Source organism: Pseudorasbora parva, chromosome 24 (assembly GCF_024679245.1).
Source record: "Pseudorasbora parva isolate DD20220531a chromosome 24, ASM2467924v1, whole genome shotgun sequence".
NCBI classification, from domain to species: Eukaryota; Metazoa; Chordata; class Actinopteri; order Cypriniformes; family Gobionidae; genus Pseudorasbora; species Pseudorasbora parva.
Window position 1 is genome coordinate 11,203,961 of NC_090195.1, and position 14,580 is coordinate 11,218,540.

Here is a 14,580-nt window from a genome sequence, read left to right on the forward strand (position 1 = left end):
AGTGTCATTTAATACTTTTAATCATGTGTACAAAACAGAATTTCAAACACACCTGCACCATACAAAATAAATTGTTTTTTGTCTTTTTTTTCTCTAACCAACGATATTTACATACACCATGCAGACTCTCTCACGTCCAGATTTCCAACAAAAAAGGGAAATAACTTCACAGGTTGAAAGTTATGTGCACATTTCTTTCTTTTTAAAACGGGGAAACAGTTCTGCTTGTATGGGAATGGCGACACTAAAGCTTTTGAACAGGTTAAGACTTCGTTCCTTCATTTTTTAAAAACAAACAGACAGAAAAAAAAGACCATTGCATCGTCACTCTGAATAAGTGTAAACTTGCATACACAGTTTTGACGTCTATGACACTGATTCCAAAACGTAAGAGAAAGGTTTGTCTTAAAACTACGACCTCCATGAGGCCAGATAGTGCTGATATCTCATTGCAGTAGATCTCCATTGTTATCAATCAGGATGTGGCAAAGAATAGAATCAAATCCTGAATGCTCGGTTTTGTCATGGCGATTTAACGGATTTCCAGCACTGTGAAAAGGAGTTTCTTTTCTAATGCAGCTGGTAGAATAATGTCGTGTTCTCTTTGCTTTTGTTTGCATTTTTATAGCCAGTCGCTCATGTTTCATGCTTTGCCCATATTGCAAGTGCCAACAATATGCCGGCGTTTATTTAGCATGTATTTCGCACATAAGCCGATTAAAAACAAGAGCTTAATCCATTTCACGTGAGCTGATTGGCTTTGAAAGTAAACTGTGAGTCATTAACGCAAATACCAAAATCCGTGTTACAGTCTGATGCATTGCAAATGAACCGAATGTGATGTTCGAGCGCTAAAGTAAAAACCCACTCGTGTAAAAAGCCTGTGTCAATAAATAAGGATGAAAATGATACAAAAACAAGTTAAAAAAAGTCAATCCAGGCAAATAAAAACATAACGTAACACATTGCGGTGCGGATTTGAGTAGTAAAGCAAATGTAAACAAAATTCCAGGCACATTTTTAGGGTTCGTTTTCTCTCCGTAAGGGCGTAGCGATTTCGTTTCAATTCGCGTTTGTTTTCCGGCTACACGCACGTTTGACATCGTCTTGAAAGTCCTATGAGTTTGTATTATTATTATTATTATTATTATGATGATTAAACGTATGGGAAACGTTTGATCAGTCAGTTGATTCTCTCTACAACAGACACCATGCAAGTGGGAAGTACTGCATTAGAAATGTTTCATTGGTGATTCGTAGATCTTATTTTATATATATATTTCTTTTTTTTATATATATTTGTATGTATATTTATATTTTTACATAGACTTGATGTGATACTACTCACTCAAGATGGTACAATGTTTTATATCAGCAATATTATTTAATGAGGAAAACATTTCCAAATGTCTTCGCTCACCAATTCTAAAAAGAGCAAAATAAATAAGAACTATTATCTGTACATAATTACACAATATCAACCGACTTTGTGTTCACCTTCAGTTTTGTACAATGATATTAAACATGGAGGAATCGAAAAAAGCAGGGGGTGTATTTTCTTCTTTTTTGCTTCCTGCTGCTCGAGAACATTTACAAAGGTTGAAAAACTAAACCGGCAGATTGCTGAAGGACGGCTGCAACGTACGTACAAATGTACCTTTTTTTTTAAATGAACGAACGGAAATGGCGTCCAGAGTGTCTGATGTCACGTGTACTTTCGACGAGTTACTCCAAATCACCGGGGAACTTAAAATGCACATTTCGCCACTGTATGCAGATTTAAAAATACCCTTCGCTCATTAAAAATGAATGATGTCGCAACACCTCACGTGAAAAAAGCGACACGCACACAAGCAGAAGCAGAGGCGATTCTTCTTCCCATCGGGAGGGGAGGGGGGGCAGAATCCTTCCGCCAATCAGAGTTTCCGTTTGGCTTTGTCAACGCTTCTCAAAGTTTCTCCCAGTGAGTGTTCATTCGCTGAAGATCGCACAGTCGGCAAAACGCACGCACGCAAACATACACGCGTACACTCATGCTACATGTTGTATGCCACATAGATGGGGTCCAGCTGGTCGGCCAGAAAGCCGTCTCGCAGGTGCATTCTCTGTTTCTCTCCGCGAGAGTTGATGGGAATGACGCCAATGTCCACCACGACCACCACGCCCACGATCAAGTAGTGCTCCTCCAGGACCGCGTTTGTCACTAAAGGAACCAGGTCCAAAGCTTCCTGTTCCGAACCTTCCAGCTCCACGACCACAACCAACAGGTTAGTCCAGGGGAACACCGCACTGAAACAAACAGGTCAGTTCATTTAAAACGTCCTTTCTAAAGGGCCGTTCACATTGACAGTGAATAGCAAACAACAAAACGACAAGTCATTAGTTTTCAATGACAATTGGTGATTTGAGGTGACAATATATCTTAACCAATCAGAACATACTGTGAGGTTTAACATACAGCTGCTGATTGAGATTTCATTTTGAGAAATCTATAATGAAATTAAAAAAACTGACTGAATAAATGCCTTATGATGCCTCATGGTTGTCAATGATTAGAACAAAAATGTATGTTATGTATGTATGTATGTATGTATATATATATTAGGGCTGTCCATTGGTTAAAATATTTAACCGTGATTAATCGCAATTTAATCGCACATTTTTATCAGTTCTAAATGTACCTTAAATTAATATGTTTTTAAGTTTTTAATACTCTAATCAACATGGGTATGGACAAATATGCATGCTTTATGCAAATGTATGTTTATTATTAGTGAAACCACACTCAGAGCATGAAGACTGGACATGTATCAAAGGTCACAGATGTTTTTTAAAGAACTGGTTCATGTTTTTTAAGCCTAAGCTTAAAAATTCTGAATAAGCAGTGCTTTCTCTCATTTTAAGAATATAAATAAAGGGAGTTTTTACACTGGCAGTTTAATTCAGAGCAGGGCACAGTTCGTATTAAAAATTGGTAATGTGAAAACTGTCATGTGGACCTGGGAGCGCACCAGAAGCACACTATACCTGGAGGAGGTCCATATTCCACAAGTAGGATATAGTGTGGGCCCTTTAAGAGATGCACGTTCACTATTGAACTGCCGGTATTTTGTGTGTGTGTGTGTGTGTGTGTGTGTGTGTGTGTGTGTGTGTGTGTGTGTGTGTGTGTGTGTGTGTGCGTGCGCCTAACACACTGTGCCGCGATTCATGTGAACAGTGTCAAGAATACAGACTCGGGAGTGCTCTTGTTCAGAAAAGTAAGCTGCGTATTCAATTTAGCCGATTGTAATGTATTTAGTTCAATAAAACAGAATGTGCTCAGTGAAACAACACACTTGTCTTTCGACCTGGAGTCTAATAAAAGTTAAGCATATAATATGGTAGCTTTATGTAGGCTATAACTGCACTTGTTTCAGTGTAATGTTATTGTTAACCCTTTTCTTTACCTATTAATGTTTGCTGCTGCATCCTTTACAACGTCTATGGCTGACGTCTCTTTATATCATATAAATATCAGTATAAATAAAACAATTAGACAGATTTTAGTTAAGCGTTTTATTTTTTTTTTAAATAAAATGGTATACATTTTAATATCAAAATAAATAGTTAAATTTTGTTCATGTATTTAGACAAAATATTATACATTTTAATATCAAAATAAATAAATTTGACAGATTTTAGTTGTTTTATTTTTCACGTATTTAGACAAAATATACATATTAATATAAAAATAAATACATTTGACAGATTTTAGTTGTGTTTAATTTTTTATGTATTTAGACAAAATATTACACATTTTAATATAAAAATAAATCAATTTGACAGATTTTAGTTTTAGTGTTTTATTTTTCATGTATTTAGACAAAATATACATTTTAATATAAAAAATAAATACATTTGACAGATTTTAGTTGTTTTATTTTTCATGTATTTAGACAAAATAATATACATTTTAATATCAAAATAAATTTTTGGACAGATTTTAGTTGTTTTATTTTTTCATGTATTTAGACAAAAATTATACATGGTAATATCAAAATAAATGATTTTGACATATTTTAGTTTTAGTGTTTTATTTTTCATTTATTTAGATAGAATAGTAAATATTTTAAAGTCTAAATAAATAAATGGCCAAAATGTATACATCAGTATACACCTAAATATAAATAAATAAATAAAGGTACTTGGACTGGAAGTGAGAAGGTCGTACCATTCCATGATGCTCTTGTGGGTGCGTATCACAGAGGTCTCTATGTCGATGGGATGATACCTCATTCCTCTCAGCTCCATGGCTTCATCCAGAGCGCCCACTACATACAGAGCGTCATGCCGCTCTGGAAACACAGAGGATGTTAAGCATCACTCTTAGACTTATAATTAAACTAATACCAGACAAAAATGGAAGTTGAATGATCACCTCCACTTGCATCTGTAAGCTCAGTCCTGCGGAGGAAACCCAGGTAGCCGGTCCGCGCCCACACAGTCTGCGTATCTCCGAAGCTCAAGCGCGAGTTAAAGTGATCGGACTGCAGGGCCTCGTCTCCATACACCGTGAAGTAACCGCTGCCATTATGGGCACAGTGAACCCAGATCTAGTGACACAAAACAGACCAACTTGTGAAGTCGTAAAGAGCCACAGATGATTTGGACTTGACCTTTACCCTGCAATATGAGCTTACCTCCCCTAGATGAGAGTCTCCCAGGGGGCCCTTGGTTTCAGGATTGGCGATGATGATACGAACTCCGGGTAAAATCTGGTAGAGGACGAAATTGAGAATTGGTCGTCCAATAATTGAGAAATATAAAATCAGATGGACTCAAAGTGAGATTGTTTGCGGGTACCTTTCCAGACTCCATGAGGGGGAGACTGTGTGGGGAGCCTCGCTCGACCAGCCGCACTCTGAGCACAAACAAGAACACTGTTGCTTTCCTGGCAAACTATCAATTACCAGCTCGTAAACACAAGCGTAGACATGACTAATGACATTTTCAAGAACAGATCCTGATACTCATGAGTAAATAAACACAAAATTATATTTCAGAATGAGCAAGAGTAATATAGCGCTAAAGAAAAATACATATACAGCAATCACAACAAACCTTCTTATGCTAGAGCTGGAAAATGATCGTAATCAGCCATGGAAATTATTTGTTTGGTACTTGGCCATTTTGAGCTTATCGACCAAAAACCACACCAGATTGGCTGATTATCATGAGTATTAGTACTCCCATGTGTTATGACTGGACGGCATGACCAAAACGGAAAAAAAAATACTAATTTAAAATGCTGTCAGTTGCAAAGCTTACAGTGCGCAGTGCATGACGTGGGGGAAAAATATGTATATAGTGGCCAAAAATTAAGATTTTGTTCCCATGACAAAGTAATACAGCCGAATGTTTTACTAATTCATTCAACAACAAATTCTGTTGGGACCACTATCGTCAAAGATGATTGATTGACTATTAGCATTGAGTTTGGATTGGTGGTTTGGTTCTGTTCTGGGAAAGAACTCCCTGCACAGTCTAATGTGTCGGAGGCCAGTAGTTGCTGTGCGAGTAAACCTAACTCCTCTGATCTCAAGAGACGTTCTAGCGACTGATGTTGCAGCCTTTAGCCTCCTTGTTAGAGCGTCCAACTATCCGGTGGACCGGGTTCGAATCCCGCTTGGAGCAGGCGGTTCGAACAGGAGGTGCCGTGCTCAGCTTTGGTGCCGTGACCCGGATGGGAGTGAGGTTTAGGGGGGTGAGTGTAACAGAGGTCAGCTAGTAGTAGCTTTGCGAGTAAACCTCACTCCTCTGATCTTAAGAGATGCTCTAGCGACTGACGCTAGAGATTGCAGCCTTTAGCCTCTTTGTTAGAGCATCTGACTCATGCTTCAAGTCTCGCTTGGAGTGGGCGGTTCGAACAGAAGGGGTTACACTATGATGGATAAGAGCAGGGAGAGGAGCAATAACCCCCTCTAGGGTAAACAGAACAGAACCAACATGATGTATTGCAGATATCATTAAGGTTGATATTAAATGTACAAAATAATTCGGGAATTTAGTCTGATTCAAGGGGAATCAAAATACCAAATCCTGACTGGACGAGAGGAGGCTTCAAGCTATGGAGAAACGTGATATCTGCTGATAGCACTGAAGGAACTTATATATGCATGCTGTGATAGATGTCACATTCCTATAGGTATACAGGATCAGCTGACGCGAGCTTGACTAACGTGACCAGACAGAACTGACGTTGGATTTAGTTCAACGTGGACAGGATTTACTAAAATAAAGGAACAAATTAACAATAGGAACATATTCTCAATTCGTGGCCATGATTTACACTAAAACGAGGGAACAAATTCTTAATTTATGAGACTGAATACTTCATTCGTGGACACTAATTATATAATTTTGTCATGTGGGACTCATGTGGGTAAAACTGTATTTATTTATTATTATTATATAATAAATTATTATAATGAGAATGCATTATTATATTTACAAAATGTAAAACATTTATCAACTAAGGCCTATCTTGTTATTTATTTAATTCATTTTGTTAAGATATTAATGAAATGTGTTTTACAATGAAAAATAACACATTTAAATATAATTTCATATCACAATTACAGTCCAGAAATCATGACATTAATTATGATTATTTTATTCTATTGACAGAAATATTTAATATTAGGAAATGAAAAAAGTTTTTTATTTGAAATGTTTAAACAACTAACATTAATTAAGGTTTGAATATTTTTTATAATGAAGTCCCTTCATATCATATTTAATATTTTTCACAATTTCTGAAAATCCTTGGTAAAAAGCACATATACATACACACACACACACACACACACACACACACACACACACACACACACACACACACACACACACACGAAAATAAATATAAATACATATGCAAATATTTCTTAAATATATAACATTACATGAATGAGTGAATGAATGAATATTCATATTATGAATAATATGAATATACGTGTGTGTGTGTGTGTGTGTGTGTGTGTGTGTGTGTGTGTGTGTGTAAGCTTGATGCACATAAACTATAACAAATATTCATAACAAATGTATACTATGTCTGGCAGCACCACGAAAAAAAAAAAAAACCTTCTCATCATGTAACACCTCAGCATAAAGAAAATAGTACAGCTAAATGGTATCATTATTCCAGCATTTTAGAAATATTAAACCTGTATTTTTTTTTAACCATAAATCACAGCTCACTGGAGTCATTTCCATTATCAGTATTTTGCAGCTTGGTTAAATTCCTCACCTGTCGTGTCGTAGAGCTCTCATGTCCACATACACTGTAGTCGGGTCTGGTCCCGATGTCCCCTGAAAAGCACACCATGAAGCCATTAACCAGGAGATACACACTACAACAGTTTATACTGTACAGAAAACTAGCTATGAGTGATTTTTCTAGGGGAAGGGTTCAACCGGCCAATTTCCTCAGAGCTAACCCACTACAGCTGTTAACTAGTTAGTAGTAGAGCCTAGAGATCACAGACTGAAAATGGTGAAAAAGATCAGGGGTTTGGGGAAACAAGGGCAAGACAAGCAGCAAACTGAGGAAGAAACAACCCAACATTTAAACACCCTGAAAGGCACATGGCTATAAATGATGGCGTGAGCGGAGGCGTTGTAGAGAGCAGAGTGAAAAATAGGAATCGTTTATGAAGCCAGGATGACAAATGCGTGGGTGTTTGTGAAGTAAAGGAAAAAGATAGCCGCAGATGAAAGCTGACGGAACCTTCAAAGATCTGAATGTCTGCTTGCGGTGAAAGCGAAAGCGCCCCAGTACTGCAGATCTTTTGCCACTGGGTAACGGGGAGAGCATTTACCAGCTGCTTTATAAACTTTGGTCTGCCTTAAGGCTCCTTCACACTCCCATCAGAGCTTCAATGCACCTCTCAACAAGCGCAGCACGATGCTTTGAAAGGTGCTGCAGATAGGACAGATTTGGGGCTTTTTATCTTAATGTTATAGGGTACAACAAAGGTAAAAGGCACATTTGATTTGATTTTCTAATCTCTACTAAACCACTAGATGGCACAAAAAATAAAAAATAATCGCAGCACTTTTCTAAACATACATGTTCATTATGCACTGAGAAATTGAATCAAATATTATAGCTTTATGTAGCAAATCATAATTGATAAAATTACCAAATATATTGGGAGATAAAGGTCTTGTTAATGATTTTCATTTTTGTTCATAATTTTTTAATAACGGTTAATATGTAAAAGGATGGTATTTGACAACGGCTTGCTGACTTTTTCGATTGTGTGACAACATATTAATTCCTTTATTTTTTCACATTTAGATTACCTTTAGATTACGTAATTAATACTCACTTGTAAAAAAGACTTAAATGAATATCCATTTTTCATTCTGTAAATACATTTCTAAAAGAATAGGTTTTAGTTTTTAATAATGCGGTCAAATCGTTTTATTTTGGATGCAATATTTGAATAATATTGAAAATATTTGTATAAATAATATATGTGTGTGTACTGTTTATAGTTATTATGTTTATATATAATAGGGGTGTTACGATACACTAATGCCATGGTTCGGTTCATATCACGGTTTTGGTTTGGGTGAATAGATGTTTCAAGAGATTCTAATTAACTAACTGATGTCACATATGGACTACTTTGATGATGTTTTTATTACCTTTCTGGACATGGACAGTATAGTGTGCATACACTTTCATTGAAGGAACAGAAAAGCTCTCGGACTAAATATAAAATATCTTAAACTGTGTTCTGAAGGTCTTACGGGTGTGGAACAACATTAGGGTGAGTCATTAAAGAGTTAGTTCACCCAAAAATGAAAATGATTTCATTAATTACTCACCCTCATGTCGTTGGACACCCGTAAAGACCCTCGTTCATCTTCGGAATAGTTATTACGAAAATAGTTATTGTGCGCACAAAAATCAAAATAACGACTCTATCCACCAAGTTATTGACGTGAACTCGTCGCATGCGCCAGAATATGACGCAGATCCACTATTCAGATATATGACCCGGAAGCGAAGAGGAGCGCTATCACCTGAGTTCACGTCCGAGACCTACACGAAAGACAATAACTTGGTGGATAAAGTCATTATTTTGAGGGTTTTTTTGCGCACAAAAACTATTTTTGTCGCATTGTAACATTATTGTACAGCCCCTGTAGTGAGACGGACTTTGTATCGATGTGTCTTTATGGGTCTTGTGAGTGGGAATATACTGAATGCCAATGGAGGCCTTTCTGAAGCCTTTCTCAGCCATCAGCTTTCAACAAAAATATCTTCATTTGTGTTCTGAAGATGAACGAAGGTTGTACAGGTGTCCAACGACATGAGGGTGAGTAATTTGGGTGAACTAACCCTTTAAATGCTTATATTCATGTTACATTCTATTTATATATATGAAATATATATATATAAATACACACGCAATATTTCTTAAATATATAACATTACATGAATATATATATATATATATATATATATATATATATATATATATATATATATATATATATATATATATATATATATATATATAAATAAAATAATTATACAGCGCACACACATATGCAAACACAACCTTTTATTTTGGATGCGAGTAATCACGATTTATCGGCACTAGTTTATATGTGTATATTCTTATAAACAAAATAACATTAGTATTAATCACACAAGAAGAATTTTATACTTGTTTATCCCTACAACAAACAAAACCAGTCAAATGCCTGATTTTTATTTGTATGAACCGCTTTCTATATTTTTTATAAACCGCTTTTGTTCAACATCATCATCCTGTCTTTATTCTTGCTCAGATTTTCATCGTCAGGCGAACTGTCCTGTAATCATTGCTGGCATTTTGCAAAGTCAGCAGCAAACTGACTGTGAGAGCGTGACTTTACAGCATTTGAACGGTGCATCATGCGTCGCTCTCTTCTGATGCATTTGGGGACTGTGGACATGAGTCATGTGAAATGGCCTTTATGGAACAATACAAATGAGAAATGAACAGACAAAATACAAACAACTGCTGCCTTTGAGAGCAAGCTACAAATGAAAGCTCATTTTGATCAAATGAATGCAATTATTTTTCATGACTGATCATTATTGAACTTGCAATGACTGTTCATTACGAGGCACTCAGATGCCCTGACTCATTTGAAACGAGAAAATATCTGCGATTGCAGTTCACAAACATAACCAGGCCAGCAGAGGTCTCCCTGTGTCTGAAGCACAACTGGCTCTGTCGACAAGGCACGGTCCTTAGAGACGCATTTCAGATCACTGACTAACACAGTGCCGGGGTCTGTGATATTTCATGTGTAGGCACTCATGTTCCGAACAAAGCCCCTTGTGTTTGTGATGTCACGGTAAAACAATGTGGCAGACAAGGGAGGGGAAGCACGATTCCACCTAATGGCTATGATTATAGAGCTGTACGCTACGGAATCACTACTAATGACTGCAGCTGCACAATAACACACAACTCTTGACCCCGGTGTAAGTCCAGGTGAGCGGCGGTCTCACTGGAGGAGGGCTGGATCTCGCCGCTCACCGGTAAGATCAAACTGAGGGTGTCTTTCCTGTTCAAAACTGAGTCCAGGAAAGCAGCCCTTTAGGTCAGCCATTAGTCTGATAAATTAGTCACACTGATTCAGATGGATCCGGCCGTTCGCTTCCACTACATTAGCAAAAGCCACACACCGCAAGGATCAAGAGCCCAGCAGCTGAGGGGTAAAAAAAAGAAGCTTAGTCGGACCCCATTCCACACCCAGTGCCAGATCGAGCGGGGAGCGTTTGGACTTCCCTACCTGATCTGCAAGCTTCCCGAGTCTGTGGGGCTACAACAGCCAGTGAGCAGATGAGAGACAGGGAGAGAGTGAGGAAAAAGGAATACAGGGTGAAGATTTGTGGATGTGACAAAGAAAAGGAATCAATGAAATAATATAAAAGGAGGGTATAAGATCAATGTGGGGCAAAACAACAAAAAACAACATGCAGTGTCAAAACAATAATAAGAGAAGATTTTATTGGATGTTTATTATTTTTCCCCACCCACACACTCTTATTTAAATTACCTGACAGAGAAAAAAAATATTGAAATATATATATATATATATATATATATATATATATATATATATATATATATATATATATATATATAATATTAGATATTGATTATATATATATTTTTTATTTTCTATAAAATATACAATTATATATATATATATATATATATATATATATATATATATATATATATATATATATATATATATATATATATATATATATACACAATTATTTTCTTTGTTAAATTGTTAATGTTTGTTATCTGCTAATGTCACCAAGGCTGTGTTATTATTATTATTATAGATTATATAATAATTATACATTATATTATACAATAAGATTTTGTGGTTCATTTTGACTTAAGTTGAACTTGAGTCTTCTCAAAGTCTCATTTCTGCCCATCCCACAACCCAGATGAAGAAGAAATTGTGACGTTGTTTTGAAGAGAAGAGTGTCTTATGATTTAATAGTGTTTATGCTCCTAAATGTAAAATAATGAATCTCTCTAGTATGTAACCATAGAAACATCTGTAGTATGATAAAGTGTTGTGCTGCTTTTTGCTTGGTAACAAAAATATCCAACAATTTTCATGAAAGCTTGTGGGTGGAAGTTAAAACTGCTCTTATAGCATAATAAACTTCAATTCACGGCAGTCTTACCACAAGAAGGTAGATAAATAAATGGGTATGAAATGCTGAATATGAAATAAATTTTTGTTTACAAGTTTGGGGTCAGGTTTTTGAAAGAAGTCTCTTTTGCTCACCAAGACTGCAATTATTTGATCAAAAATACAGTAAAAACAGTACTATTTTATAATCAGTTTAAATTTTGCAATTTATTCCTGTGAATCAATATTACTCCAGTCTTTAGTGTCACATAATCCTTTAATGATTCTAATATGATGATTTCTTCAATGTTGTACTGCATAATATTTCTTGGAGAAATAATTTTTAAAAGTTCAAAAGAAAATATTTATTTAAAACAGAAATATTTTTTAACATTTCCTGTATAAAGGTATACATTTATTTCACAAAACAAATGACTGACCCGAAACTTTTGAATGGTGATGTATGTGTCTGGGACGAAGATAAGTATTCGGTTTAGCAGTGATTATACAAAAGTATTTGACTACAGAGTGCAGTGAATGACTAATCAGAATCAAGTATTCTAAAGAGGCATATAATAATATCCCAGTATTATATGGGCAGTTGGCCACTCTACACAGCAGCAGCTTTGGAAAACCCCATATCAGTTGAGTGCTATTTTTGACATTGTGTGCTACATATATGTTTATTTAAGTGGTGACCTGATTTTACCTCTACGACATCAGGACATCCTATATTGCTGCACTACTCTCACTCAGAGCGCAAACTAAAGGCACATTGAAATCCTCTCTGCAAACTCTGAACACTAATCCCGGCTGCAGTCGGCTTGCTGAAACAACGCTGGGATTGGGATTACGGCCCAATCTCTGCCTCGTGCTTTCTGGTCAGCACCAGATTAACGGCCACGCGTGCAGTCAAATGCAACTAACCTGCAGGCAGATGGCCAGGTTCACTCTACATCCAAAGGAAGTGCTGACGGCTCGCGGGTGTAAGCCCAGGTCTTTAAACAGTTTGGAGAAGGACTGGGTGAGGGCTATCCTGGGCCTCTCCTCAGCGACCACCACACACGTCCTCACGCGAGACAGGTCAAGTCCACGGGACTGAAGGATGGGACAGAGAAAGAGAGAGATCAACCTTTACATTTTATCAAGTGTAACTAAAACAAGAAGAACATTTATCATCATTAAGAAAATCACTCAAAAGCAACATGAAAACAGTATTTGCACTACATTCAAAGGTGCTGTATGTAAGAATGACAGCTAGTGGTTAAAATGGGTACTGCAGTCCAAATTACAAATATAGTTTGGCCCACTCCCTTTTCTTTAGACTTGACATTCACTCTGGTTGCCAGTTTGAGGACACGTGACAGGAACGAGTGCAATGGATGGCCGTGCCATTTTAGGTAGGGTAAAATCTGCGATCTCTGACACAGTTTGTTTACTCTTGAAATACTATTGGGTAAACTGGCAATGTGCGTTATCGCACTGACCAAAACAATAACAGACATCCCGACACGAAAAGCATATTTCAAAGTAGAATAATTGGCTGTAGCAATTGTTTTTCAGAGAGATGAGTATGTGAACTTGGCATGTTTCTTAAATATCTGCAAACATATTATGGTATTTTTATGCTTTAGTAAAGTCAAAAACTTACATACACCACCTTTAACTTCTGTAATGTCACATTTTCTAGTCAAACTAAATATTCAGAGGCAAATAAAGTAGCACAGGATTGGAATGTGGATGTTATGCTAATAATTTTAGGTTGACTTTAATAATATATATAAAATAATATAAAACATAATATAAAAATATATATTAATTTTAAATATATATTAATTTTAAATTTAATAATGATTATTTCCTTATAGCTGATGTCATCAAGGCTGTCTTATTATTATAATATAACATATAAATATAATCAAATAATCATACAAAAAAGCGTTTTGACAAAACATAATATTCATAGGGAAATAATGAACAAGATTGATTGTAATCATCAGGACTGGATTGTGGATGTAATGCTAATATGACATTATTGCTTGATTATACTTTTTCCAGCCCACACAGTGTTGTCGATATCAGCTGATAATATTATTATTTATAAATCACATATCTTATATTTTAAGTAATCTATTATTATACTTATTATTAATGTTTAATTAATTGATTTTAAATATAATAATTCTTATCAGCTGATGTCATGGATGTGTTATCATTATAACTAAATACATACAGTATATATATATATATATATATATATATATATATATATATATATATATATATATATATATATATATATATATATATATATATATATATATATAAACACAATTAATTAATAGAATATAATAGAAAAAAAGAGTATTTTAAGAAAGTAAATAAAAAGTAAAGAGGGTGAGTTTATATCTAATGTTTTTATTTAACCTTTATTTAAAGAAGAGCTGGCAGGAAGACAAAGTCTGGGTATGAGAAAACATTTTCCCACTTCTACCTCATTATACCAAAAAATGTCTTTCGACTGGGACTCTTTTTTCCTCTTCATTGATTGTTGGGATGTTAATAAACTGTACTTTGCTCCAGACTGCGGTTAGTAACTATGGCAATCTCAATGACTAAATCAGAGTAAATAAAACAAGATTTTACAAGACAGGCTCGCCAGGAGGCACGGGCGGCCTTTCCTTCACTAACTCAGAACAGACGTTAATTACACACAGTTACACCTCCTGAACACAGAACGCTCACACACGCAAGACCACCAACAATCGCCTTCTGTCACTGCAGCAAATATGACATGAAATCTAACGGAAAATTCTTCAGAGCTTCCTCAAGAAGGAAAGGAAGCGAAAGATTGACACTTTAGAG

The 14,580-nt window shown here is 35.8% G+C and overlaps 1 protein-coding gene across 9 annotated transcripts in view; it reads right to left on the reverse strand.

The window, feature by feature from the left end:
- Positions 1–2: 2 nt before the first annotated feature.
- Positions 3–14,580, reverse strand: part of dip2ca (disco-interacting protein 2 homolog Ca) — a 139,870-nt gene continuing 125,292 nt past the window's right edge. For 5 of the 9 annotated variants that reach the window (XM_067434677.1, XM_067434675.1, XM_067434679.1 and 2 more), the window contains 8 exons: positions 12,643–12,813; positions 10,843–10,872; positions 7,286–7,347; positions 4,843–4,900; positions 4,680–4,754; positions 4,418–4,592; positions 4,211–4,334; positions 3–2,289 (listed from right to left, as the gene is read on the reverse strand). In XM_067434677.1, the coding sequence (XP_067290778.1) occupies positions 2,037–2,289; positions 4,211–4,334; positions 4,418–4,592; positions 4,680–4,754; positions 4,843–4,900; positions 7,286–7,347; positions 10,843–10,872; positions 12,643–12,813 (948 nt within the window). In that variant the 3' untranslated portion in view covers positions 3–2,036. The remainder of the gene's footprint in view (positions 2,290–4,210; positions 4,335–4,417; positions 4,593–4,679; positions 4,755–4,842; positions 4,901–7,285; positions 7,348–10,842; positions 10,873–12,642; positions 12,814–14,580) is intronic. The other 4 variants (XM_067434678.1, XM_067434681.1, XM_067434676.1 and 1 more) reach the window with 1 other exon arrangement.